Genomic DNA, 27,899 nt, shown 5'->3' with positions numbered 1-27,899 from the left:
AGAAAAATGAATAAATCATCAGTTTATCGATTCTGCACAACTCATATTCTATAAATCTGATTTGTATTCCACTGATTGCAAAGTTACCATTTTGCAAAAAACAAAGAAAGTAACGAAGTTGTGATTTCTTTTCTTCTCAGGTCCGTGTGGCCAACACCCAGACGAATAAATCCTCCACCGTCTACACCACCGAGTCCTGTGTCATCTCTCTGACGGCTAAGTAAATGTCTAATCCCCACAGCGCCCCCTACTGTTATTAACACCCTGATAAAGATGTGCAAAAAGCCTTTAACCTAATCTCACTTGAGAAATGTAGGAAAATTCAACCTTTAATTGGAGTGTCAGTGGGGCTTATTAGTAATTCATCCCTTTGTATAATCAACCCTCTGGGTGATGAATGAGGTGGAAAATATTAGAAAATGACTGGAAATTTCAAATTTACGTCAGCCATCTATTTTTGAGCATTTTGCACAGCTAAACCAGAGTTTTTGGTGTTTTCATTTTAGGAATAAAACTGACTTAGCAACAGATTAATCATTACAGGCTCAAAAAAAGGCAATACGCTGAATGAACAGCAGAAATTAAGCCAAAACTGTAAAAAATTACAAATATTTTTTATTTTTTACCTGCAGATGCATTATTTGCTACAAATGATCAAGTGTTCACTAAAGGAATTTTATGCTATTATATTATTTATTTTCCCATTTAAAAAATGAGTTGAGTTATTTATTTATGTTTTGTGTAAATCTAGTGTTGTATTAAAAAGGTGTAAGTTGCTAAATGACACATTTGAATGTAGAATGTGCCATTTTTTATCATCAGAAAAATTTATTACTTAAATAACTGTTAGTTACAGCCCTAATTAAGTTGGGACCGACACCTTGAATGTTCTGAAACAATAAAAAAAATATGTTTCTAGTCCTAATGTATTACACAAATTATCCAGCTGTTTTACATCTTTGTCCCCTGCATGAAAAAGATAAAGAGAAAATCTTTTTTCGTGTCAGTGTATCTGGTAAGGGGATCCTCTCTGGTCATGCCGATGGGACGGTCGTTCGCTATTTCTTTGATGATCAAGGCTCAGGGGAGTCTCAGGTAATTTCAGATTAAATCTGCATATTCATTGTTTACTGGACTTTCTTACAACAGCGTATCAGGGCCTTAGATTGAAAACAAAAAGTTGAAAATTTACGAGAAAAAAATTTTAACTTTTGATTCACTTCAGAATTTTTTGGAAAAAAAAGAAAATTCTCTGGAAAAACTTACAAATTCCCACATTTAAATTTTTTTTGAGTTTTGAAGCTCAGAAATTTCCAAGTTTTATCTCAAATTTCTGAGGTTAATCTAATTCAGAAATTTCCAAGATTTTTTTTCTTGAAAATTTCTGAGTTTTTTGGGAGAATTTTACTCATCTTTTCTTTTTTCTATCTACAATGGCCCTGATACTGCATGTTACTTTCCTGACTCCCTCAGAGGTTTTCACATTTCTGTGTCCATCTTGTTGCACTTAAGGGTAAGCTGCTGACCCACCCGTGTCCTCCGTACGCGCTAGCTTGGGGCACCAACAGCATCATGGCGGCCGGCTGCGATAAGAAGGTGGTGGCGTACAGCAGGGAGGGCCAGGTTCTGCAGAACTTCGACTACAGCCGAGACCGATCGGAGAAGGAGTTCACAGTGGCGGTCACCAGCCCCAGCGGCCAGTCCGTGGTGTTCGGCAGCTTCGACCGGTCAGTTTGAATCTGCTTCTGTTGTGTGGCAGAAAATTACAATAGTTTCACGTCTAACATAAATGCATGCACTGATAAATGGCGTTTCTAAATATGAAATGTTTTACTTTTTAATATATTTTATGTAATAAATGATCACTTTCACGCAGCATGAATTTTAGATTTTAAATGGTGAAAGGTTTTGTTTCAGTGTTTTTTATTTAAGTTTTTACGCTGGAGTATAGCTCTTTTATTGATACAGATCAACTCCAAAGTCTCAGAGGTTTTTCTTGGTGATTATCTTGCAGACTGCGGGTATTTAACTGGGCTCCCAGGAGAAGCATGTGGGATGAAGCCAAACCCAAAGAGATCTCCAACCTCTACACCATCACCAGCTTGGCCTGGAAGAGAGACGGATCGCGTCTTTGTGCTGTGAGTCTGCTGGGTGCCGCCGTAGTTAGACCACTAATGCAAGCGTAAGGTCTTTTCTGAGACATTCTGTGTTTCTTTGGTGGTTGTGTTTTTGTAGGGAACATTGTGCGGCGGAGTGGAGCTGTTTGACTGCTGCTTGAGGAGAGCCATCTATAAGAACAAGTTTGAGATGACCTACGTTGGGCTGAGTCAGGTAAAAACCCGACAACCAGCACAAACCTTTCTGTTGCAACTGCATTTACCATCATCTGGCTCCGTTTCATGTCTCCCTTGTTCCTCCCAGGTGATCATTAGGAACCTGTCCACTGGGACCCGGGTGGTGCTGAAGTCCTACTATGGCTTTGAGGTAGAAGAAGTGAAGATCATGGGAAAAGATCGATACCTGGTGGCTCACACCTCTGACACACTTCTGCTGGGCGACCTGCAAACCAACAAACTGAGCGAGGTCTGTTGCCGTCTATTGTCTTTTAAAATGTTTATTGTGCTGTTTTTTTATTAAATAAAGTATTATCGGTATTTAAGGAAAATTATAAAAAGAAATGGGCGAGAGTGTTAACGAAGAAATAAAATAAGTTTTAATCTAAAAATTAAATTAAAAAAATTAAATGGTCAGATAAACGTATTGAAATTTAAATGAAAGTAAATGAACAAAATATATAGTGAAATAAAAAATAATAAGTGATAAACAAGAAATATTTTTAATAAAAACATAAAAAGAAATGGACACTTACTTAATATTAAAAAAAACAAAGAAATTAAGAATTGCACTTACTTGCAACAAATAAAATCATATTTTCTAAATAAATAAATAAAATATAGCAAAATAAGAAAAATAACAAGTTTGCTAATAAATATTTTAAATGTAAAAACCGAATATTTACAGCACACTTTTAATCACAAAATAAATGAATTAATTGCCCTTTTTAATTAAAAAAAGAAGAAAGTAATTATAAAAATTAAAACTTAATTAAAAAAAACAATGGGAAGTTTTATGTCAGTTTAATAAATTTTCTTCCATTTCCTTATTCAGGTTTCTTGGCCGGGTTCTGGAGGAAATGAAAAGTTCTTTTTTGAAAATGAAACTGTAAGTATATTTTATTTACTCAAAAACTACAGTGACGTAAGCTGCAAAAACCAACAGCTACATTCATAAAACTGTGCTGTTGTTTGAATTAAAATCTGTGCTTGCAGGTGTGCATGATTTTTAATGCCGGGGAGCTGAGCCTGGTGGAGTACAGCAACAACGAGATTCTGGGATCAGTCAGAACCGAGTTCATGAATCCACACCTCATCAGGTCGGCAGGAAACGCATCTGAACGCTAAAACACACATCAGTCCAGTCAGAACTGAAGATTAAAAGCCAAACTGTAAATTTAAACATTGAAAACAAGCAGTTTTGTCTGCAGAATTTGAATATTTGGAGTATTAAGATGAAAAATGAATTAAGTTGTAGCAGATTTTTGGTGCCTGACTGCACAGCTGTCCACTAGATGGCGATATTGATCTTTGCAGAAACCCAAACAATCAACATCAAGATTTCATTCTTGCATGTAAAACATTCAGTCACTTATAACTGATCAATATTTTTTTGTTCAGTGTGCGTCTCAACGAGAGGAAGCAGAGAGGAGTGGAAGACAACAAGAAACTTGCTTACCTGATCGACTTGAAGACCATTGCTATTGGTAAGAAACAGGAGGTGTGTTAAAAAGAAAAAGGTCGCAACGGAAAGAAAGTCAAAATGTCCATTAAGACCAGGAATGTTTTTGATATTCATTAGGAATGTATAATGTGTCAAATTAAACAAACTATGGAAAATTTCATGAAGATTATTTTTTGTTTTTTCGTGTTTCAATATGATTATCAGCAATGTGCAGCTTTTTAAAGGTGATCATATTTGGCTTTTTATCCCCAAAAACCATTTATGTCAAAGCAGAACTAAATCATAGTTATTTTTTACTAAAACACTCCCAAAATAAGAATGTTTAAGTGTTTAGAAACATCATTTATTCTGTTTTTCATCCAAGACAAGCAGAGTTAGTGAACAGGGCAACATTTTAATGAAAGAAAAACTGAATGCTAACAGAGCAACAAGCTAACGGAGCAGTTAATGTTTGTTTGTCCCACTGGATAACTGGCTGATTTTTAATCCTGAACCCAGGTCTAAGCCTTGTGCTGGCAGTCTGGCTGCCCCTCAGTTAATCTGCTGGTTGTTTTTGTTTTTTACGTCCTCAGTGGACTTGGCTGCAGGCTACAACCTGGGAACCATCAGCCACGACTCCAAGATTGACTGGCTGGAGCTCAATGAAACCGGACGCAAACTGCTGTTCAGGGACAAGAAGCTGCGGGTGAGAATGAAACCTCAGCGCCCCGAGAGGCTGAAAGACTGGAAACAATGAGATAAAGAGCTGCAGGCAGTAAATTAGAGAGGCCAAATGACAGACGGATATAGCAGGAAAAAAACATTCATCCTTAGTTGGGGCATGTCTGCTGTCAGAGCTGCATCCATCACCCACAATATGCCTGGAGGCTCTGCATGGGAGCAGCTTGGTCACCCGGGAATTAGGATGGACAGTTGGGATGAACTAACTATTATGGATCACTGAAGAGGTTCACTTTCCACTTTTCTTCATTCTAAGCTTTAGATTCAGTTTGTTTTTCACATAGCAGAATGTGTGGATATGAGTGGATTACTTAAATTCTTAGAGTCCAAAATAGTGAATGCAAATCTGCTTATTACTAGCCATGTTTAAAAACTAGCTCACGTCATAATTTCATTTGGAAAACTATTCTAATGACACAATAGTAACATTGCTACAAATCAATAGCAATACACACATATATATATATAAAAAATAAAAAATTCCCTTCTCACCCACCGCGGGTGGTTCTTATCCTCTGAGCTCGGGTCCTCTACCAGAGGCCTGGGAGCTTGAGGGTTCTGCGCAGTATCTTGGCTGTGCCAAGGACTGCACATTTCTGGACTGAGATGTGTGATGTTGTTCCTGGGATCTGTTGTAGCCACTGCTCCAGTTTGGGGGTTACTGCCCCGAGGGCCCCGATGACCATAGCTGTTTATCGCACTGATTTTGTTCTTGCCATTGAGCTGGCTTCTCAGGACTTGCCTTATTCGTTGGAGGTATTTAGCTGTGGCTCCTCTCCTTGTGGCCTCATCGAGGTTGCCATTTGCTTGTGGTATACCTAGGTACTTGTAACTGTCCTCTATGTCTGCTATTGTTCCTTGTGGAGTGAGACTCCTTCTGTGCGGATCACCTTCCCCCTCTTTGTGATCAGCCGACCACACTTCTCTAGTCCGAATGACATCCCAATGTCAGTGCTGTAGATCCTGGTGGTGTGGATCAGTGAGTCGATGTCTCGCTCACTCTTGGCATACAGCTTGATGTCATCCATGTAGAGTAGGTGACTGATATTGGCCCCATTTTTGAGTCGGTATCCGTAGCCAGTCTTGTTGATAACTTGGCTGAGGGGTTCAGGCCTATGCAGAACAGTAGCGGGGACAGAGCATCTCCTTGGTATATGCCACATTTGATGGACACTTGTGCAAGTGGTTTGCAGTTGGCTTCAAGGGTGGTTTTCCACAGCTTCATATATATATATATATATATATATATATATATATATATATATAAAAATTCCCTTCTCACCCACCGCGGGTGGTTCTTATCCTCTGAGCTCGGGTCCTCTACCAGAGGCCTGGGAGCTTGAGGGTCCTGCAGTATCTTGGCTGTGCCAAGGACTGCACATTTCTGGACTGAGATGTCTGATGTTGTTCCTGGGATCTGTTGTAGCCATTGATCCAGTTTGGGGGTTACTGCCCCGAGGGCCCCGATGACCACAGGCACCACTATGGTCTTCACCTTCCAGGCCCTCTCCAGTTCCTCCCTGAGGCCCTGGTATTTCTCTAGTTTCTCGTGCTCCTTTTTCCTGATGTTGCAATCACTTGGTATTGCTACATCTACCACAACGGCTTTCCTCTGATGTTTATCCACTACGACAATGTCTGGTTGGTTCGCCATTACCATTTTGTCTGTCTGGATCTGGAAGTCCCACAGGATCTTAGCTCTGGCGTTCTCCACCACCTTTGGGGGTGTTTCCCACTTTGATCTTGGGTTTCCAGTCCATATTCTGCACAGATGTTTCTGTACACTATGCCTGCCACTTGGTTATGTCGCTCCATGTACGCTTTCCCTGCCAGTATCTTGCACCCTGCTGTGATGTGCTGGACTGTCTCAGGGGCCTCCTTGCACAACCTACACCTTGGGTCTTGTCTGGTGTTGTAGATCTGGGCCTCTATTGCTCTGGTGTTTAGGGCCTGTTCCTGGGCGGCCAGGATGAGGGCCTCTGTGCTGTCCTTGAGTCCAGCTTTTTCCAGCCATTGGTAGGATTTACTGATATCAGCCACTTGGGTTATTTGCTGGTGGTACATCCCATGTAGGGGTTTGTCCTCCCATGATGGTATCTCTGGCACCTCAACCTCCGTTCCCTGTTGTCTGAGACATTCACTGAGCACATTGTCTGTTGAGGCTTTGTCCCTGATGTATGTATGGATCTTAGTTGTTTCGTCCTGGACAGTGGTTCTCACACTCACTAGTCCTCTGCCTCCTTCCTTGCGGCTCGTGTACAGTCTCAGGGTGCTGGATTTGGGATGGAACCCTCCATGCATTGTTAGTAGCTTTCTGGTCTTAATATCTGTGGCTTTTATCTCCTCCTTTGGCCAGCTAATTATTCCAGCAGGGTATCTGATTACTGGCAAGGCATAGCTGTTTATCGCACGGATTTTGTTCTTGCCATTGAGCTGGCTTCTCAGGACTTGCCTTATTCGTTGGAGGTATTTAGCTGTGGCTCCTTTCCTTGTGACCTCATCGAGGTTGCCATTTGCTTGTGGTATACCTAGGTACTTGTAACTGTCCTCTATGTCTGCTATTGTTCCTTCTGGGAGTGAGACCCCTTCTGTGTGGATGACCTTCCCCCTCTTTGTGACCAGCCGACCACATTTCTCTAGTCCGAATGACATCCCAATGTCAGTGCTGTAGATCCTGGTGGTGTGGATCAGTGAGTCGATGTCTCGCTCACACTTGGCGTACAGCTTGATGTCATCCATGTAGAGTAGGTGACTGATATTGGCCCCATTTTTGAGTCTGTATCCGTAGCCAGTCTTGTTGATAACTTGGCTGAGGGGGTTCAGGCCTATGCAGAACAGTAGCGGGGACAGAGCATCTCCTTGGTATATGCCACATTTGATGGACACTTGTGCAAGTGGTTTGCAGTTGGCTTCAAGGGTGGTTTTCCACAGCCTCATCGAGTTTGCAATGAAGGCTCTCAGAGTCCTGTTGATGTTATACATCTCTAAGCATTCAATGATCCAAGTATGCGGCATTGAGTCATAGGCTTTCTTGTAATCAATCCAAGCCATGCACAGGTTGGTGTGTCGGGTTTTGCAGTCTCGGGCAACTGTGCGGTCTACGAGGAGTTGGTGTTTGGCTCCTCTGCTATTTACACCGATACCCTTCTGTGCCGTGCTCATGTGTTTATCCATGTGTTTGCTTATCTTGGCCGCTATGATGCCTGACATGAGCTTCCAGGTTGTGGAGAGGCAGGTTATTGGTCGGTAGTTGGGTGGGACTGGACCCTTTGATGTATCCTTCTGGATTAGGATTGTCCGCCCTTCAGTTAACCATTCAGGGTGAGTCCCACTTTGTAGCAGCTGGTTCATTTGGGCTGCCATTCGCTCATGGAGAGCAGTGAGTTTCTTTAGCCAGTAGGCATGGATCATGTCAGGCCCTGGTGCTGTCCAGTTTTTCATACCTGAGACTCTTTCTTGGACATCTGTCACAGTGATGGTTACCGGGGCTTGCTCAGGGAGGTTGCTGTGGTCCTCTCGTAGAGAGATCAGCCACTGTGCATTGCTGTTGTGGGACGCCTCCCTTTCCCATATGCCTTTCCAGTATTGTTCTGTCTCCAGCCTTGGTGGGTCTGCTCTGTTGTTATTGTTACCCTGCCATTGAGAGTACACCTTAGCTGGTTGAGTGGAGAAGAGCCGGTTAATCCTTCTGGATTCATTCTCCCTTGTGTATCTCTTTAGGCGGCTGGACAAGGCTTGGAGCCTCTGTTTGACAGTCTCGAGTGCTTCAGGTATGGGCATCTGCCTGTACTTTCTGGGTACTGGTCTTTTCATTGCACCCTTGTGGAGCTCTGACAGTTGGCTCACTTCCCTCCTTGTTACCTTGATTTTAGCCTCTAACCGTCTTTTCCATGGTGGGTATTGGGTCTCATGGTTGCTCTTATAGCCAAGTAGTTGTAGATCAGCTCATTGGTTTCTGTTATGGTGTTGGTAGGGATCGTTCTCAATGCTGCATTCACATTCTCAATGAGACTTTCAGATGGTACTTCACTCAGCCGTTGTAATTGGCGCCGGGGAGGCCTGGTTGTCATTCGGTCATGATTCTCTCTCTCAGGTCAGCAGCTGTCTCGTTCAGCTCTGTTTTGCTCATTGGGGCCGTGTATCCCCTCACTGGGTGGGGACTTGTAGTTAAGTCCCCACAGTCCTGACATCCGGGTTCCTCCCTTTTGCCGTAGCATTTGTGTTGTATCTCGTCAATCTCAAGTTGTGATAGCAGTTGCCGTTTGCGGATGTTGGAACACTGAGCTACTAGTTGTTTAGCGCTTAGTGTTGACTGGGGATGTCGAAGTAACCATTCCTTCCCCAGTCTTTGCATGTAACCTCTCTCACTAGGGTTACTTGAGTAGTAGCATTCCAACAGATCCACGTTTTCATCTCTCGCCCATTTCCGTCTTGTTCCAGTAGCCCATTTGTCATCAAGGTGCTCTGGTTCCCCAACACCTGACGCAGACCTTGTTTGGCCGGGCGACGTCTGAGCCGGCATGTACGCAACTTAGTATCTCTCATGGTATGAGGTAGGCAGTAGCTTGAAGGGTCTTGCCTAAGGACCCAGACTGGATTTGAACCCTGCCCTCTCGGGTGATATACTGATGCCTTATGTATTGAGCTATCCAGTCAGCTAGCTTTTAGATATTTGATTTCTTTCTTTTTGCTTTGTGTTTAAGCATTTAATTCATGCAATCATTTATCTTAAGACAATTTGTTTGTATTGTTTCTAGGTATTGAATATTTGTTGTTCCTAATGCCTCTGACTTATGGATCGGCTTATATTTTGAATGTTAAAGTTATTAAAATTGTAAGATTTTCTTTTTTTTTAATTAATGTTTAGTTCTAGGACCAATCAGGTGTATAGAGTGTGACATTTCCAAATATATAATTTTCCCTGAGTTTAAAAATTACCTTTGAAGTGCTTGAATTTTATCATGAAAAAGTGCTTCTTTCAATGCAGAGGATTGTTTTTAAACTTGTTGAGGATGAATCTTGAGTTTTTCGTCTTCCCCCTCCTCCTCAGCTCAACCTGTACGACATCGAGTCCCGGGTGAAAACCACGCTGCTCAGTTTCTGCTCGTACGTCCAGTGGGTGCCCAGCAGCGACGTGGTGGTCGCCCAGAACCGGGGCAACATCTGCATCTGGTACAGCATCGACAGCCCAGAGAGCATCACCATGTTCCCCATGAGGGTGGGTCCACACACCTGCCTGGCTGATCTTTCCAGATGCTAGTTCACATTTTTCCTCATGGAAAGTACGAAAGTTCAGCCCACAAACAGTTTTGTTAAATCTGACTCAGCCAACACAGGAAAAGCTGAATCGTATTTAATGTGTGCATCATCTAAAGCTTTTCATTAAGAATAGACCAAATATTTCTTTCTTTCTCTTCATGTTTTGCTGTAATTCTTTAACATGAATTAGATATGCAATGGTTTTTATTTATTCTGTAGGTTCTTGTGAAGTGACGTCAGGCTATCGCACGCCTGCAGTTTTTCTTACAGTTTCATATGTTTTATATTGAAAAAGAAGTATTTTGTTTGATTTTGTTATTTATATAAATTATTCTTGTTGAAACCAAAGCACCAGACTGAACATTTAAACTGATTTATTTAAAATGTCTTCAGTTGAGAACAAAATGGAACTGAAATCAAACGTCTTGCTTGTGTCACAGTCTTGGTAAATAAAGTTGACTTTTTTTTTTTTCCAGGGAGACATCATAGATCTGGAACGAAACGATGGAAAGACAGACGTCATAGTGATGGAGGGCGCCAACATGGTGGCGTACACTTTGGACGAAGGCCTTATTGAGTTCGGTACCGCCATCGACGACGGAGATTACGACAGGTAGGTCCAGTCCTCGCTTCCTGGAAGAATAAAAGAAGAAGATGGCTCTAATGATGAGTGTGGCCCGGCACAAACATCCATCCGTCCCTGGGTGTGAATCACTGCGGCGCAGCAGGGCGAGCAGAAGAACCCAGATGTCCTTTTATCCCTCAGCTTCCTTCTGCTCCTCTTGTTTTTCTGCAGCCCTTCAGGCCAGCTGGGAGACGTAATGTGTCTCCTCAGCATGTCGTGACTTGGACACCTCCAAGAGGAGCCTCTTGTGAAGGCTCCTCATCGAACGGAGGAAATAATTAACTGACCTTTTATATCAAAGAAAGCAGCTGAATTTTTTACAATAACTCTTGGGTTTTATTAGAAATTACCTTTTATGCTTCCTTGAACAGGTTAGAAGAACAAGTGTACAGACTATACAAAACATGTTCATTACATTATCTTGCGCATTTTAGGCTGCTCAGTTCTGCCTGTTTTTAGCTGTTATTTGGCATCTTGTCACTTTAAAACCAAATAAGCTGCTGCTGGCCACATCCCGCAATTCAAAGTTTACACTCGAACGTCAATGTGGCTGCAAACAGATGTGCAGTTATGCAACCATACATATTTGAAAAGCATTAGTAGAGCCTTCTGCATAACCAAAAGAAATTCAGCAAGTGGCTTCTGGGCGGTAAGTCATCAACAAAACAATTCATTTTCAGCAGCCATTGTACAGCAGTAAAACCAGCCAACCAACCAGCTTGGGTTGCTGGGTAACAGGCTCAGCTCAACTGGGGTAACTAGGAGGGGTAGTTCCTGCCGATTTTTGAAACTCATTTTCCAGACACCAAAAACTTTGACTTATTGCCTGAAAACATATATATTTTTAAATCACTTGTGCTGTTTTTAGAAGCAGTTAAGAACTAAATAGAAGTACAGAAGTATGCAAATGTGAATTTTACATAAAAGGTCCCTTTAAAAATGACTCTTATTAGCTTTACCTCAATCTCTTACCAGCAGACAGTCACAGTTCCTTACAGAAATGTTCGTATGCCTTGCACCTTTTTAGAAAGTGGCTTTCATTTCAATCCTCACTTCTGTGAGGTTTATAACTGAGTATCAGGGCTGACCTACAATAATTTTTGTTAAATTAAAAGAATATAGTCATACAGTAATATCAACAGAATAAAGAGCCAATTTTACCAGAAGAATGTCTTAAAATTACAAGAAAAAATTTGTTTTAATGAGATAAAAGCTTGGATAATTAATGATCTTATGAAGTTACTACTTCATTCTCTTAATATTTCATTCTCATTTATTTCTAATTACTACATATTACTATTACTGTATCCTTGTAAAATTATGACTTTATTTTTTGTAAAAAAAAGTTTAAAAGTCCTTTTTATTTCATCGAAGAGTTCTCCTAAATTGAAAGTCCACAAAAAGCTGTAAAACACAAATATCAAACAAGATGGTGGCCTGACATCACTCTGAACTAAAAGGAGTGCATTGGGGAAAAATATCCAGATTTTCCCAAAATTAAACTTTTCATAAAGCAAACATTGATAAAACTAATTTATCACCAGCCTATTGATCAACCCGATTAATCCTTTAAGTCCTAATTCTATTCCCACAGATGAATTATTTTAGCTTCACAGTTGTGTACACCAGGATTTGTTTACGAATTGCAGTAAAAGAAGTAAGTGAAGCTGAAAAACCGTCTGCAGCTGCTGCACTGCGTTTGATGCTCGGATGAAAGACCCGACAGAAGACTCAAGGCGTTCTTAATCGACTCTTTGTCGAGTTTCAGGTTGTATGTCGTTGTTCTGTTTGTTTCCAGAGCAACGGCGTTTCTGGAGACGCTGGAGATGTCACCAGAGACTGAGGCCATGTGGAAGACACTCAGCAAGTTGGCTTTGGAGGCGCGCCATCTGCACATCGCAGAAAGGTCAGCAGGTCAACAGAAATACACAAATCTATGTTTTGTTTTTGAACAGTTTTCTTTTCCGTTAACAACTTCTGGAGAAGATATCCTGGGAGAACTGGATTCTCCCACCATAACAAAGAAATATTTTGTTTATAAGAATGCATAATTAGATTCCCCAAATTGTCTGGGTGTACAAAATTAAAAACAAGCACACAGCAGATGGTGCGTCCAAGTCTCCAAATTCATTTATCTTCAGACAGTTTTTAATTCTCCGACATCCTCTCCTTCTCGCTCTTGCCATCTTTATTTCTCTCTGTTGTAAAAAATACTCCTCAAATCTGAATTCTCTGTCGTTAATAATGCATATGCTGTTCGTTAGGGTTTGGCTCCATTTGCATAAATCCCAAAATCTGAGAAAATAACTTTTTTTTTTTTACTCTGGAGTGGATGCCCTTAATGAGGGAAACTGGTGTTAATGAGGAAGAGTCAGTAAGAAGGAGATTTTTAAAAAAATCCTCTCTTTATGACTTCTTCATTAATCTGATGCAAGTGTTCAGACAGAGTTGGTAATAAAGTAGCCGAATGCTATAAGGGGTTTCTATTTCTCAGACTTGCAGTGCATGTGAAGGCTCATTAGACTGATTCTGTTATTTATCTCAGTTCATTAAATTTGCAGGTTTTCAGGCCTTCAATCAGACTTTACTGTTGTTTTATCGCTCCTCTTATCTCCCTTGATCGTTCTCTTCTTCTCTGTTTTTTTAATCCTCATTCTGCAGATGTTTTGCTGCTCTAGGTGACGTCTCAACTGTCCGGTTCCTCCATAAGACCAATCAGATCGCAGACAAAGTTTCGCAGGAAACGGTTTGTTTTAAACCGCATGACTACCCTCAAGCTAATGATTTCAGCTAAGCATTTTAGCTAATTTTGATATAAATGCTAATCTTAGCATACTGAAAGGAGTAAATTAATGTTAGTCAACCTGCTGGTGATAGCCCACATGCTAAAATATAACAAGACGCAAAGAGGAAAATTGTAGAAAAACATCTCTACAAACTGAAAGTCAAATAGCTGAAACTATGACACAGCAAATCCTCAAAAGCTAAGGTATTTTTGGCTATCCTTAGCATTGTATCTAAATTTGGCTTGTACTTTTGTTACTATTAAGTAGTAAGTCAATAATCAACTGACAGCAGTTTTGCTAAATTTAGTTTATACGCTGTTGTTTGCCTACTAAGTGGAATAAGTCAATGGCACGCTACTGACAATCTTGTAGCTAACTTTAGCATTTTAGCTAAATTTAACTTATTCAATTAAGATTAAAATACTTTTTTATCACAAACGGAAATCGAATGTTGTTTAAAGTCATATTAATTAAAGTTCTTTGAACAGTTATTTTAGAACAAGCCTTCTTTATTTAGTAGGTTTTTACCTCTAAATGAATTAAGATAATCAACATGCTAGTGACATAATAGCAAACCTTAGCATTTCAGCCGTATTTTGCTTTCTGCATTTTCATATTTGAACGTGTGTTGTCGAATTAGGGAGAAGATGGGATGTCATTTTACCAAGTCCAAGCCCACATTGCCATGTTGGACAAGAACTTCAAACTGGCTGAGATGCATTTTATGGAGCAGGTTGGTGTGACTGACTAAACAGAAATAATTTGAACCAGTCAGTATTTTAACAGTTGCAGTTTCAAGATAGATTAAAACCATTGATCCATTCTGCCAAAATTGAGATGGTTTTATTGGTCAGTTATTGCTAATTCACTCACAAACCAAAAAGGCTTTTTATCAATCTGCCAGTGTTGCTTCTTAACGACCGTCATTTGATGTGTTTGATGTTTTTTGTGCATCTGCAGAATGCCATTGACGAGGCCATAGAGATGTACCAAGAGCTCCACAGGTGGGATGACTGCATTGCTGTGGCTGAAGCCAAGGTGAACTTACCTGACAGGAATTCATGCAAACAGTCCCGATCGAAATGCATAAAGTTTTTCTTTTCGACCTGAATATATATAGAGGATTTTTGTAGATAAGTGGGTCAAAGGTCTCACTAAAGCCAAATTAAACATATTTTTTGGAGGAAGTTCATTGATAATAGGTTCTTTTAAATGTGATAGATTGATCTGATCAATTAATCTTTTTTGTTTGTTTGTTTTTGAAGATTAAATTTTTGGCAAATTTGTTTTCACCGATGCACTTCTTGGGTTTCATAGTTCAGAGTGATAACAACACTCTGAGGGTGGCCATCTTGAATTCAGGTCAACTCTGTAATATATGGTCAGGCTAAGATTATGTTTTTTACTGTGATAATAAAATCATAGTATTACAAGAACACAGTAATACCACAATAAAGTTCAAATAATATGAGAATAAAGTAGTCACTGTAAAAGAACTCCAACACAAAAAATTATTTTAAAAAATACTTAAAATGAAGAATATTGCGCATCTTCTAAAGTTGTACTTTGGTGTCTGTTTAACAGATAAAGAAATACTTAATATTTTAATATATCACCATCAAATTATTATCAGCAGGAATGCAAACAACTCAGTCTATTTCAAGAGGTTTTGGTAAAATAAAAACTAGTTTTTGAAAATATTTTCTATCATTTTTAGCTAATGTTTTTGAACAGACAGCAAGAGAAATGTAAATTTAAATCTGAACATGGAGCTGATGTTGAAAACTTAGATTTTATTTTTAAACCCATATCGCTCAGCCTTACTTGTCACCATGGAAAGCAAACGTTGCAGGTTCCATTTAATCAGTCCCGGTCATACGTGAAATAAATGTAGATGTTTGTGAATATCCAAGCCCTTCAGTTGCTTTACAAGCTCTCTGATTTACATGACAACACAGTTTTTCCTTCTTGGGTGAACAACAGAGCCACCCGGAGCTCAACAGCCTCCGTGAGAACTACTACCAGTGGCTGACTGAGACGGGTCAGGACGAGCGCGCCGGCGAAGTGAAGGAGAACCAAGGAGATTTCCAGGGCGCCATCAACCTCTACCTCAGGGCGGGACTTCCTGCCAAAGCCGCCCGCCTGACCATCAGCCGGCCGGAGATCAGCAACAGCACCGAGACCGTCAGCCGCATCGCTGCCAGCCTCATCAAGGGAGAGTTTTATGAGAGAGTAAGTAATGTTGGTTTTTTATTTATTTGTTTAGTGAAGTATTGTTCTCCTAACTGATACCAGGAGAGTGAAACTTTGAGCACAAGAGCAACAGTTCTGTTTGTTAGTTTGAGCTCCACTCCATCTGGCTGCTATTTCTCTGCACATTTCCCTGTGTCTCTGTAAAAACTCCTCTCAAATAATCTGTCATCCATGTTTGATTAGACATCTGAAAGTGAAGAGAAGAACAAGATCTTCCTTTTTACTTGTTTTGCAAGTTATTTGAGTTTGACTCTGGAGTCATCAAACTCTGGAGTCAGAACTCGGATCCTGGACTGACGTCCAGATACTTTTAACACGTTTTACACGCAGGGCAGCCATGTTGGATTTTCAAGTAGAGGTTGATGAAGAATTTTAGACTTGTTTATCATCTAATGTTTCTGTTCTGTAATTATAAGCTGGAGATTTCATCCCTGGAAACTAATTGTTTGATATTTCTCTGCTAAATATAAAAAATACAGAAACTTTGCATTTAACTTCCATAATCTTCATGTTCTTCTCTTCTGACCAGGCTGGAGATTTATATGAGAAGGTCAGGAACAACCAGAGAGCTTTGGAGTGCTACTGCAAAGGCGGAGCTTTCAGAAAAGGTATTTTCAAATATCTTCATATCTTTATTTATATTTTTGTAGTTTTTATTCCAAGCGATTTTCTCCCTCTTCCCAAAGCGGTGGAGCTGGCTCGTGTTGCTTTCCCTGCCGAGGTGGTGAATCTGGAGGAGGCCTGGGGAGACTACCTCGTCCAGCAGAAACAGATGGACGCCGCCATCAATCATTTCATTGAAGCAGGGTGGGTGGTGTAGATATGGACAGGTGGAGAGGAGAGAGGAGGAAAGATAAATAAACACAGCAGACGGAGCCAGAAATCCCTTTTTAAATCTTCACAAAGAATGCAATTATAAAGATAAGAGGAATTATTTTTAACTGTTCCCAAAAATCCAAATATAGACATTTAGTCATAGCCCAGATTTAGCAGAGAAAGTTTGAACAAATAATGAAGTTTAGCTTTCACCAACCGGTAGCTGAACCCATCGGTATATTTTAGCAGCAATTAGCTGTTGTGTCTTGTGACGCACACCTGCAGGCGCCATTACTATGCAATAAATCCGCAAGAACAATCTGTTCCAGTGCGAGATTAGCATAAATCTCTCACGGAAATGTTTATAATGCCCCTTATTTCTTATCTGATTTCTATAAAATATGGCTAAATAAATTTCTGATGTTTTGATATGGTCATATTAACAGTTTAGTTTCTGCGAGTTTGGTTAGATTAAAGAAAAGACTAAACAAATGTCTCTTTGATATGAGACAATAATTAAATTTAACATAATTGCCATTTGTAGGAGCCACAGTTTGTTCAAATTGAACGAGCTACGGCAGAAAATATTTTATCCTGTTTGATTGTTATGAATATTAGCACAAGCTACGGTAAAAGCCATAGCTTGAAACTTCAGTAGGCAATGTATTTGTTGTTTCTGTTGTTTTGTTTATTTATTTTGGATATTTAAAATGTCTTCCAGCTGCAGTGTTAAACATTCACTATAATTTAAGGTTTATTGTTCTTTGAGAATGTGTTCTTACATTATTTTACCATTAATGGCGCATGTGCGGTACCACGTGATATTCAATCCAGTAATTCAATATATCAAAGGTTAAACCACTCAATTTTTTTATAATAAAGTGTGTGTGTTGTCGTTTTCCCAGCTGCTCCCTTAAAGCCATCGAGGCGGCGATCGCAGCTCGCCAGTGGAAGAAGGCCGTCCACATCCTGGAGTTACAGCAAGATCCATCAGCAGAGAAATATTACGTTAAGATAGCTCAGCACTACGCCTCCGTTCAGGACTACGAGGTGAGAGAAGAGAAATAAAGTAAGATGGAGGGAAAAGTTGTAAATTAGTAAAAGAGAAGGGTGAATTATTTAAAGCCCCCAAAATAATCAGACCTTACATTATTAAATCCATAGTCAGATGATTATACAACAATCTTCAAGGATTTTAAAAATTAAGAAATATCTTTTTGGTCCATTTAGTCTGACTTATACCAGAATTTTTAACCATTTCTTACCTGCAGTTACATGCACAAAACAAAATAGACCAGAAATCAAGGCTAAACAAATACAGACATAAATAATATTTAAATTCCTCTCTTTTTGTAAAGTTTTATCAAAAGTCTCTTTTAATAAATCTTTCTTTGGCAAGCGTATGTTATGTGTTTTAAACATAATTTGCGGAATATAATATTCCACCAAGTCATTAAATGTCATGCATTTAAGCTGGAGAACAATAGATTTGTTGGATCTCTGCAGCTTTGTTAATGAATTTCTGCAGCGCCTATAAAGCGTTGAAGCAGTCGCCATTTTTAACTTTCTCCCGTCTTTCTGTTTATGTAACGGCTTGCTTCAGGGCATTTCAGCCCTAATGAAATGTTTGCTGAATGTACCTTCCACACAATAAACTATGGAGTCTAGCTGTTGGAAAGGGGGACATAATGAGATAAAGGAAGTGGAAAGTACAAAGGAACAGGAAGCTGATGATGGTGTTGATGCGCTCTGCATGTTGCGCTGATTGTGATGAGTTCAGCTGAGCCAAACGGCCTCCGCTCGCCGTCAGCTGCTGAAAATAGCAGCCGCATCGCTCTGCGGGAACATTCACACAAGGTAATTAAGATAACAAGCGCTCAGCGCCGCTGCTTTGGAAACGTCTGGAAAGTGACGTTTACTGCAGGTTCGGAAAGACGAGGAAGAAACCTGAGAGTTTGCATGGAGAGAAAGAAAAGTTCCCATCATCCATTCACCCAACCCTCCCTCCATCCATCCATCCATCCATCCATCCATCCATCCATCCATCCATCCATTCATCCATCCATCCATCCATCCATCCATCCATCCATCCATCCATCCATCCATCCATCCATCCATTCACCCAACCCTCCCTCCATCCATCCATCCATCCATCCATCCATCCATCCACCCACCTTTTTGTTTCCCATCATCTGTCATGGTTATTTCTCTCCATCCATCCATCTGATGGATGTGTTTTTTCTTTGTTAACCTGAAGGTGGCGCAGCAGCTATTTGTGAAGGGCGGTCACATTAAAGATGCAGTTGACATGTTCACCACAGCGGGGCGCTGGGAGGAAGCTCACAAGGTCAGTGACAAACCACTGAAGAAGCAAAGTTAGTTTTGTTTATTCATTCCATGCAGAATGACAGTTTTGTAAAGATTTTCTCCACAATGTGACGGATTTATTTGCTGCCGCTGTTAAATGTGTGCAGCTGGCTGTGCAGTGCATGACACAGGAGGAAGTTGGCGATCTGTACATCAGCAGAGCTCAGGAGCTGGAGCAGGGCGGGAAGTTAAAGGAGGCTGAAAGGTAGACGAACTCAAGCTGCCACCTTTACTTTCACCTTTTAACTTTATCAAAACTCCATGAAAAAGAAACTAATATACTAAAACGTTTTCTTTTTTTTACCCTGCAGGCTTTTTTCCACCTTGGATCGGCCTGACCTCACTGTCGCCATGTACAAGAAGAACCGGATGTTTGATGATGTCATTCGTGTAGTGGGCAAACATCACCCCGACCTGCTGACGGAGACCCACCTCCACCTAGCCAAGGTGCAGCAGCAGCAGATGCAAAAACTTCCCCGTGAAGGAATCAGTCGACCTCATTCTCTGAAAAAACACAAAATCTCACCAAGTATTTCTGTCTAGTTTGTTGTGCTAATATTTCAGTTCATCTGGAGTAAGAAAACTAAAACACAAGTAACTTTTATTCAAGATTTAGGAGCTTGTTTTAAATCATTAATTCCTTAATGTTGATGAAAAAGTTCCAGTAGTTATAAGTGAAATAATATTCCAGTGGAAGTATTACTTTATTTTTTATTTTTTCACTCAATAATAAATACGAAAACTTTATGTAACAGCTAAAAGAAATAATGAATGAAAGGGAGCAGAAAAAAGTATAAACATATAATATCTGGCACCTATTAACATATTTCAAATACACAAAACTTCAGCTGATTCAACACTACATCACTTCATTATTATAATGTTTACATTTTTTTTAAATTAAAAATTTAGATTGTTATATCTGTAAAGATTGTTCCTTTTATAAAAAGGGATTTCTACTTTTCTACTTACTTTTCTACAGTAAATATTAGCAAATGTTTTGAAAGAAAGTGACTGAAATTGTGTTCTTATAACTAAATATAAATTTCAAACAAACCAAAAGAAACTGAGAACTAGATGACTTTATTTTAATACAGCAAACGTCAGATGTCAGTTTCTTAGTTTATTCTTTATATTTTCTTGGCCTCTAAGTTGGACAAATGCTGTTCATGTAAATTGTTGGGATTTTTGTCGCTCACTACATCGTCTGTCGCTGAAAAGAGCGTTAGTGAATTTCACAGTAAATGGGCTGCAACTCTGGAATATTCCCTCATGAATTATCTAACACAGACTACTGAACCTTTAAATTAAGATCAACTCTCAGAGGCCTCAAATCCCAAATCTACAGTACAGTTAACACAGAATGAAAACATGAAGAAAAATGCTTGTTAATCTGTTTTTATTTCAGCAACAAATTAGTTTTAGACTGATTTTTGCACATGTAATATTGCATCTAATTTAAATGGAACAAATAATCACAAAGGTTTTCCCAAGTGGCTACACAGAAAATAATATTTTCATATTCATGTTAGCTACACAGCTACATACATGAATGATTACAATGGCAGTTTGTTGCATATTATAAATGTATCTAAATATCTTTAGTACTTACTTTTATCTTGCTTTCAAATGATATTGTAAGAGCTTTGAATAATCTTAGCAGATTATGATTCATTTTTATTTTTTTCTGTCCCAGATTTGAGCAGGGATACAGAAGGCTAATAATTCATGCTAAGCTTTAAGTTGTGAAGATTTTTTTGTGTTTGATGTTTAACTCATGCTGATACATTTGGTAAATATGCTTCTTTTTTATTTATTTTGCAGGAGCTGGAAGCCGAGTCCCGGTTTTCAGAAGCAGAGTTTCACTTAATGGAGGCGGAGGAGTGGAAGGCAGCAGTCCATATGTACAGAGTCCATGACATGTGGGAGGACGCATACAGGGTAATAACATCACATTACATGTTACTTTTTCCTTTTTATTAAGATGGATACATTATTATATTTATTTTTAACCTGACCCAAAACATATTAGGTGCTCTGCAGCTGAATTTATGTTTACTTTCCAGAACTCGCAAGTAACTTTTAGGAAACTTCGGTTTCATTCACATCGCTTTAATCAAACTCCAGTTTATGAGCTCAGAAAGTCCTCAACAATAATATCAATGTGAATGCTTTCTCTGTTACCTGCACTACAATAAATAAATAACAAATATTTTTAATGAACCTGACATTAGTATAATTTGTCTAAAATACTTTTTAGACCAATCATTTTCTATTTTGTTGGTCTATAAAATGTTTGTTGTTCAATTCCAGCAACAAAAATTTAAATTTTATTTTAAATCCTGTTCTGTGTTTTGCCAAATATAATGTATGAGTGTTTGTGGCCCACCTCACTAAGAAACAAATCAATCAATCAAGTTTATTTATACAGCACATTTCAGCAACAAGGCAGTTAAAAGCACTTTATATAATGAAACACAAGAATAAAGCCATGAAAACAACAACTGACAAACCAGTGACAAACATTGCATTAGAACCGTTAATACACAACAAATATACCGGGTCAATGTTCGATTTATTATGGTTCAAAAGCAACTCCAAAAAATAAATAAAAAGACAACAAGGCTAAAACTCAGCATTTTCTGTTAAAAATGCTAAGCATTTCAATTACAAAATTATTCCAAAGGCCACAAATGTCCCCTGAACCGCACTTTGGACATAAATAAGAGAAAATATTAAAATAGATACGTGGAAAGATGAATATGTCCAAAAAAGAACTAAATTGTTCCCTTTTAAAGTATTATAAATACCATGATTATGTTGTCTCAAACTGACTTGCATGTTTGTGTCTCCTGTCATATCAAGTTTCCCAATATATGCACGAGCTTTGCACTGATTTCTATATAAATATTCCTGTGATCTGCGTCAGGTGGCGAAGAGCCATGGAGGTGCCGGCGCCCAGAAGCAGGTGGCCTTCCTGTGGGCCAAGACTCTGGGCGGAGAGGCCGCCGTCAAGCTGCTCAACAAGTTTGGCCTGCTGGACTACGCCATCGAGGCTGCTGCTAATAAGTTGTGAGCATCATCATCATTATCTGCTTAGCAACAGAGATTACTGTAGGATTTATTAGTTTACTGCTTAGATTCATGTCTACAGTGTTATTAATGATTTTTCCTCTAATTTTTAGTGAATTTGACTTTGCCTTTGACTTGGCTCGCCTGTCTTGCAAAGACAAGATTCCTGAGATCCACCTGAAGCATGCCATATACCTGGAGGACGAGGTAAATTAGCCACCTGTCTCATTTATCTAAGCCGCCATCTCCGAGAGAAAGACTGTTTACAAGCTTGATACGGTTATGAAGCGATGTTCAACGCTTTCTAATGAGGCTCGGCTCATTAAAACCGGGATTTTTCTTTATTAGGCGAAGGAGAAAGTCAGTTCCCATCTGAACGAAGTTCCAACAGTCTGACATGCATCCCTTATTATCATTGTTGTAAATTTGATCAGTCACTAATGCAGCAGACATTATTACCTGCGACTATCAGCTCATACTTTCTGCTAATCCTTAATTCTGACATGTTTCATTTTGAAAACAAGGGAAAGTTTCCTGAGGCGGAAGTTGAGTTCATCAAAGCAGGAAAACCAAAGGAAGCCGTGTTCATGTGAGTACTGGAGGAAGAGATTGTTCTTTTTTTCTTTTTAGCTCAATTTAACTTGTATAAAACTGAGCTCAGAAGGTTAGAATCACCATAAAATGCTATTCCAAATTATTTGTGGACATTTTTTAAGAACGTCACAAATCATTTTTATTTTTAATTGCTCTAGCTTTCCATCCAATTTAGAATAAATTTCAAACTTTTATCTGTTTTCATTAACTGTCTTGCTTCCCATTATTTATCTGACTTATTGAAATTCTATTTTATGAAAGTCCTGAACATCATTTCACATTAATGTAATTTGGCAGATTGCATCTGAAAACTACAGATTATTTCAGATTATGGCCACTGAAAATAAAAGTATTGTGGCTTTTAGTCGTCTGAGATCAAAAGTCAAAATTCTGAGAAAAATGTCAGAATTTGGACCTTTTTTCCCCTCAGAATATTTTTTTTCTCAGAATTCTGACTCTTGCTTTTAAAATATTAAAGTCAGAAAAATTCTTCTAAATTCTAAGAAAAAGCCAGATTCGCTTATTTTTTAGAAATCTGACTTCATTTGATTGCTAATATTTTATTTAAACATACAATGATTATTTTCAAGGTTCACATAAAGCTTTAAGGTGGGCAGGATTTGGCCCACGGGCCTCGAGTTTGACACTTGTGAATTAAATGACACTCTGCCAGGAGTGCAAATTATAGATTTATTTAAATTACTCTCCAGATCAGTGGATAAATATGGTGGACTAGTTAACTTGCCTCTTATTTTATATTTTAAAGTTTGTCTAATTTAACGTTTTGTCCAAACCTGTCCCAGGTATGTCCACAACAAGAACTGGGCCGACGCTCAGCGAGTGGCCGAGAGCTACGACCCGGACAGCGTCTCTGAGGTTCTGGTCGGCCAGGCCCGGTTCTGCTTCGAGGAGAAGGATTTCCTGAAGGCCGAGGCGTTCCTGCTGCGCGCGCAGAGGCCTGAACTGGCTGTTAAGTTTTATAAGGTGATGTTTTTTATTGTTTTATGTGCCTCATTGAGATCAGTTGTTTTTATTTCTTACTTGTGTGTTCAACAGGATGCAGACATGTGGAGCGATGCGTTTCGGATGTGTAAGGAGTATCTCCCCAGCAAACTCTCCATTCTGCAGGAGGAATACGAGAGAGAAACCTCCAAGAAGGGGGGCCGGTAAAGTTATATTTTATTCTTAGTTTATCCCTGACATTCTAAAATATTTATGCATCTATTTGAGTCTCTACAGCTACTAAAAAAGCCCAAGCACTTTAAAAAATCACCTTGCTGTTTATGTAGGGGTGCACTGATCCATTTTTCTCACTGTACCGATATCTGAAGTTTTTGTATCGATCGTCACAGAAAAACTGTGCAGAATTGATTTAGTGTAAATGTTGAATAGGCGGATGTGGCCAGCAGCAGCTTATTTGGATTTAAAGTGAGAAGAGCTCCAACAACAGCTAAAAACAGGCAGAACTGCAGACTGAAATCTAATTATTAAAAAAATTATTTTGTGCAAAAAAATGTAATGAACATGTTTTATATAGACCATACAGGAACTATATTATTTTGAGGTCACCTTTAAACAACCTCAAATCACAACAAACCCAATGACTTTGCAGCGTTTCCTCTGAAGCTCACCAAATGAATCCTTCCACAAATAGTTAGTTAGATGCTTTATTTAAAAATCTCTTGTGTTTTCCCCCTGAAACTAAAACTTCCAACAGCTCGTTAGCAAGCAAACCAGCAGCATGCAGCTCTCATCTTCCCCCAGACGCTTTAATGGCTTGTGGGAGAAAAGATCAAAAGTTGCCAGTGGAGACGAAAGAAAGTGAGGAAAAAAAAACGTAAAATTATTCCTGAAGAGTTTACAGCTGCAAGCCCCATTTTTTTATTAGGGAGCACCGCAAAGCTGCTGTGGAGGTGTGGTTTAGTAATCAGACATTCTGTTCACTTTTTTAAAATGTACGGCAGTTATTTTTGGAAACAAAAGGAAAAATTTCCTGAGGCATGTAATCCTGAATGTTTGTGTTTAGGGGTGTGGAAGGTTTGCTGGAGCAGGCCAAGGAGTGGGAGGAGTCTGGAGAATATTCCCACGCCGTCGACTGTTACCTGAAGGTGAAGGATGAGTCCAACCTCAGCCTGATGGAAAAGTCCTGGATGAAGGTAAAAATCCCACAAAATTCATTCAATCATCATTAATCATTAAAAATACATTCAATACTCTGTCTGGACAAGAAGATCCAAACTACGTGGATGTTTGTTAATTCCGTGCAAAGCTTTTATCTCCCCGCTCTATCCATAAACTTTATAACAGCGCCCCCTTGAGGCCGGATGAATGAATGGATGGTTAAATGTCTGTTGTTATTATTTTTATTTCTTTCTTTGTGTCGCGTTCTGACTGAAGGCTCTGCTTTAAGCTAATAGTTTTGATTTCATTTCACCATTCAGTCTGTTACAGTCTTTTGGAAAGTTAGATTTTTGGCTTCACAGTATTTGCCAAAATATGGCTTTTACCTTTAAAAAGTTCTCGAAATTGATCAGGTAGTGAGGACATTTTTATATCTGCAAAAAGTTAAATCATTATTTTTGAATGTCATCTTTCTTTTCCATCTCAGAATCAATCCCTTTTTGAAAGGCACTGTACTTGTAAAACTCTGAAGTGATTGTGACTGAAAATTTGCACAAACTGATTGAAGAGATCTTCTTTTTATGCCACAGAGGCAGATTTCCAGGTCTTCTGTCTCTCTCATTTTTGTTCTTTTCCCTGGGTGGAAACAGAAAATCCATCCAAATCTGTGATCAAATCTTTGCTTTTGGTAAACTGCTGAATAATAAACGGTACAGCATGTTTTATTTCTGGAGAATGTTTCTGTTGCTGAGGCTCTCGACGCTCTGCAGCCTAAAGCACCAGATTATATCTGGATGACATTTAAAGTTTATATTATCCATCTCTAGTAAACATCTATAGTTATTTGTATAGTGTGCATTGTGCAGAAGAGAGAGACTTCACTAGATTAATTAACTAGAGTATACTAACTCAAAAAAATGCCATTTGCAGGAAGAACAGCGAATGCAGAACAGTAATTAAGCCTGAACTGTTAAAAACATTTTATACATATTATATATTTATTAAAAAGAAAAATACTCCTTTGTAAATGTGTAAACATGTTTTGGTCAAACTCCTAAAGTTTTTTGCAGTTTTATTGCATTTTAGGCAATAAAATGTTTATTTTTTTCATTTTATTTTTATTTCCCAACAGATGTTTACTTTTCTGATTTTTTTACATTTATACCACAATTATTAAGAAATGCGATATAAGAATGCATTCTATATTTAATCACATTTGGACGGGCATTCCTGCCTTCTGATGATCAATTTATAAACCTGTTACATCATTTTTATTTTTTATGAATTTAATTCTTAGTTTATTTGTCTCTTTTAATGTATTTTGAATATTGTACAAAACTTAAATAGTTAAATGTGTAAAATGGGGGATTTTAAAAAATCTGATTAATAGAATAATCAGTTGATTAATCAATTCCTAAAATAATTGTTAGCAGCAGCCCTATAAATAATATCTGTAAATATCGGATATTAACTCAAAGCTTCATGTCGGTGTTTCTCTCTGTAAAATAAAATAAATGTAAATGTATCATCTTTGTATTTATATTCTGCCTTTTTAGAATATTGTTAGTTAGCTTTTATCGACGCTGAGTGTTACTTTAATCAGATTTGCAGTTTAAATAAATATTAGTCCAATTCAAATGCATGACATCAATGCATTAATTTTAAGTTCAAGCCTAAAGTAGCTGGAGGTGTTGGAGATTATCTGAAGCTCAGTGGATCTCTGGTTCTGGGTGTTATTGACCCGAGGGCTGCAGAGATGAGATCATTTGAAATTTGGATGTTTGCTGTGAAGGGAAAGGTCGTGGCGATCAATAAGTTCGTTTCCGCTGGGAGTTTTATTAACCCAGAAACCGTAGCGTCAACCCGAGGGACGAGTCGGGAGTTACAACCGTTTGCTGATTGAACTCTGGGCCTCCTGGTGAGGCTTTAGCAAAGGTCAAAGGGTCACAGAAAGCAATAATGGGATTAAAGGTGGACATCAGCGTTGATACTATTTATCAAAACTGAACATTCAGAGTCACATAAAGGTGGTTACAAAATCAGCCTTCTATCAGCTGGAGAATATTTCCAGCATGAAAGGACGAGAGTCGCAGCATGTAGAGAAACTCATTCATGCGTTTATCTTTAGTCGCTTTGATTCCTGCAACAGCAATGGAGGCGTTTCATTAGTTCCAAATAAAGAAATATGTTAAATTTATGTTTTGCTTTTGAAGTGTTGTTCCTCATGTTTTTCTTTTTGTCACTAGGTCTAAAACTCCAGTTCAGGTGATGGTTGCATTTAGTTCTTTGCTTGTTTCCAGGCAGCCGAACTTTCCATCAAGTTCCTGAGTGGGAACCGAGCCTCAGAGGTGGTTCAGGTCGTCGGGCCGCGACTCACACAGCTCAGGAAGTTCAACGCTGTGAGTGAACTGAAGTAACCACGTCAAAAATATCCAAACATATCCCACTCAGCATTTTGTTTTTAGAAAAAAAAATTGGATTTTTGAACAAAGCAGTCATAAAATGTTTAAGAAATGTGTGATACTTTATATCTCTGGAACTGTTAAAGAAAGAAAATGGAAATAAAAGTAAAAGTTTTATTTTAGTTTAACAAAGTGTATCATTTTGGGATTTAAAGTTAAATAGTGCAGAGTCAATTTAAACGTCCCTCAAAAGTTAAAAAACAAAAGTTATCTGCCGTTTGAACTCTGATCTCACTTATATTTCTTTGTGTTTTGTTTTTGAAGGCTGCTGAACTTTACCTCAACATCGACCTCATCAAAGAGGCGATCGATACCTTCATCGATGGCGAAGAGTGGAATAAAGCCAAGAGGGTCGCCAAAGAGCTGGAGCCGAGGTTAAAAACACACCTGCATCTTTTCTCAACCCAAAAACGGGAAAGTTTTGTCGCTTCACCTTCTTAACTTCCAGCTGTTTTTCACAGATATGAAAACTACGTGGACCAGAAGTACAAGGAGCATCTTAAAAACCAAGGCAGAGTGGAGTCTGTAAGCGTCTCGCTGCTTTTCCTGCTGGGTTAACCTTAAAATTGACCCCAAACTCTAAATTATAGAAAAACAATGTGTAGATAGTTCCCATATTTCCCAGTAAATAAATGTAAATATTGAAAAGAAATGCTAGAACGAGTATTAAAGCTTTTCTTGACAACAAACTCTTATGACAGACAATTTCTAAAATTTCAAACCTTTTCCCTATAACTCTGCTCATCAAACACTTTTAAAGGTGAACTATTATGCTGGGCGATATAAAACATGTTCATTACATTTTTTACACAAAATCACAGTGCCATCAACTCAACATTTGCACTCGCATGTAAAACAAATGCACAGTTATATGACCGTACAGCTTTGAAAAGCAAAGTGGAGCCTGCTGTACAACCAACATGATGCAGCAAGTGGTTTCTGGATAGTAAGTCAACAACAAAACGATTGTCTTTTCCAGCAGGCATTGTAAAACCAGCTGATCAAATGTGTTGGAATTCTGTGCCC

General features: G+C 38.9%; 1 protein-coding gene across 1 annotated transcript in view; it reads left to right on the top strand.

Moving 5' to 3' along the window:
- Positions 1 to 27,899, top strand: part of ift172 (intraflagellar transport 172) — a 38,152-nt gene that overhangs the window by 2,664 nt on the left and 7,589 nt on the right. Inside the window, exons 6-38 of the mRNA XM_055054379.1 lie at positions 141 to 220; positions 1,008 to 1,095; positions 1,513 to 1,727; positions 2,015 to 2,138; positions 2,236 to 2,331; positions 2,422 to 2,583; positions 3,169 to 3,222; positions 3,330 to 3,433; positions 3,735 to 3,820; positions 4,371 to 4,483; positions 9,569 to 9,736; positions 10,254 to 10,390; positions 12,201 to 12,308; positions 13,064 to 13,148; positions 13,829 to 13,921; positions 14,149 to 14,226; positions 15,172 to 15,420; positions 15,971 to 16,049; positions 16,128 to 16,248; positions 17,163 to 17,307; positions 18,515 to 18,604; positions 18,732 to 18,829; positions 18,936 to 19,071; positions 20,449 to 20,565; positions 21,554 to 21,696; positions 21,810 to 21,903; positions 22,221 to 22,285; positions 23,094 to 23,274; positions 23,347 to 23,456; positions 24,317 to 24,446; positions 26,712 to 26,810; positions 27,138 to 27,247; positions 27,335 to 27,398. Coding sequence (XP_054910354.1) covers positions 141 to 220; positions 1,008 to 1,095; positions 1,513 to 1,727; positions 2,015 to 2,138; positions 2,236 to 2,331; positions 2,422 to 2,583; positions 3,169 to 3,222; positions 3,330 to 3,433; positions 3,735 to 3,820; positions 4,371 to 4,483; positions 9,569 to 9,736; positions 10,254 to 10,390; positions 12,201 to 12,308; positions 13,064 to 13,148; positions 13,829 to 13,921; positions 14,149 to 14,226; positions 15,172 to 15,420; positions 15,971 to 16,049; positions 16,128 to 16,248; positions 17,163 to 17,307; positions 18,515 to 18,604; positions 18,732 to 18,829; positions 18,936 to 19,071; positions 20,449 to 20,565; positions 21,554 to 21,696; positions 21,810 to 21,903; positions 22,221 to 22,285; positions 23,094 to 23,274; positions 23,347 to 23,456; positions 24,317 to 24,446; positions 26,712 to 26,810; positions 27,138 to 27,247; positions 27,335 to 27,398 — 3,822 coding nt within the window. The remainder of the gene's footprint in view (positions 1 to 140; positions 221 to 1,007; positions 1,096 to 1,512; positions 1,728 to 2,014; positions 2,139 to 2,235; positions 2,332 to 2,421; positions 2,584 to 3,168; positions 3,223 to 3,329; positions 3,434 to 3,734; positions 3,821 to 4,370; positions 4,484 to 9,568; positions 9,737 to 10,253; positions 10,391 to 12,200; positions 12,309 to 13,063; positions 13,149 to 13,828; positions 13,922 to 14,148; positions 14,227 to 15,171; positions 15,421 to 15,970; positions 16,050 to 16,127; positions 16,249 to 17,162; positions 17,308 to 18,514; positions 18,605 to 18,731; positions 18,830 to 18,935; positions 19,072 to 20,448; positions 20,566 to 21,553; positions 21,697 to 21,809; positions 21,904 to 22,220; positions 22,286 to 23,093; positions 23,275 to 23,346; positions 23,457 to 24,316; positions 24,447 to 26,711; positions 26,811 to 27,137; positions 27,248 to 27,334; positions 27,399 to 27,899) is intronic.

The sequence above is a fragment of the Poeciliopsis prolifica genome, unplaced genomic scaffold (genome assembly GCF_027474105.1).
Source record: "Poeciliopsis prolifica strain line A6 unplaced genomic scaffold, Auburn_PproV2 SCAFFOLD039, whole genome shotgun sequence".
Lineage (NCBI taxonomy): Eukaryota > Metazoa > Chordata > Actinopteri > Cyprinodontiformes > Poeciliidae > Poeciliopsis > Poeciliopsis prolifica.
The sequence above is the reverse complement of the archived record's forward strand: the minus strand, read 5'-3'. Positions and strand labels throughout refer to the sequence as shown.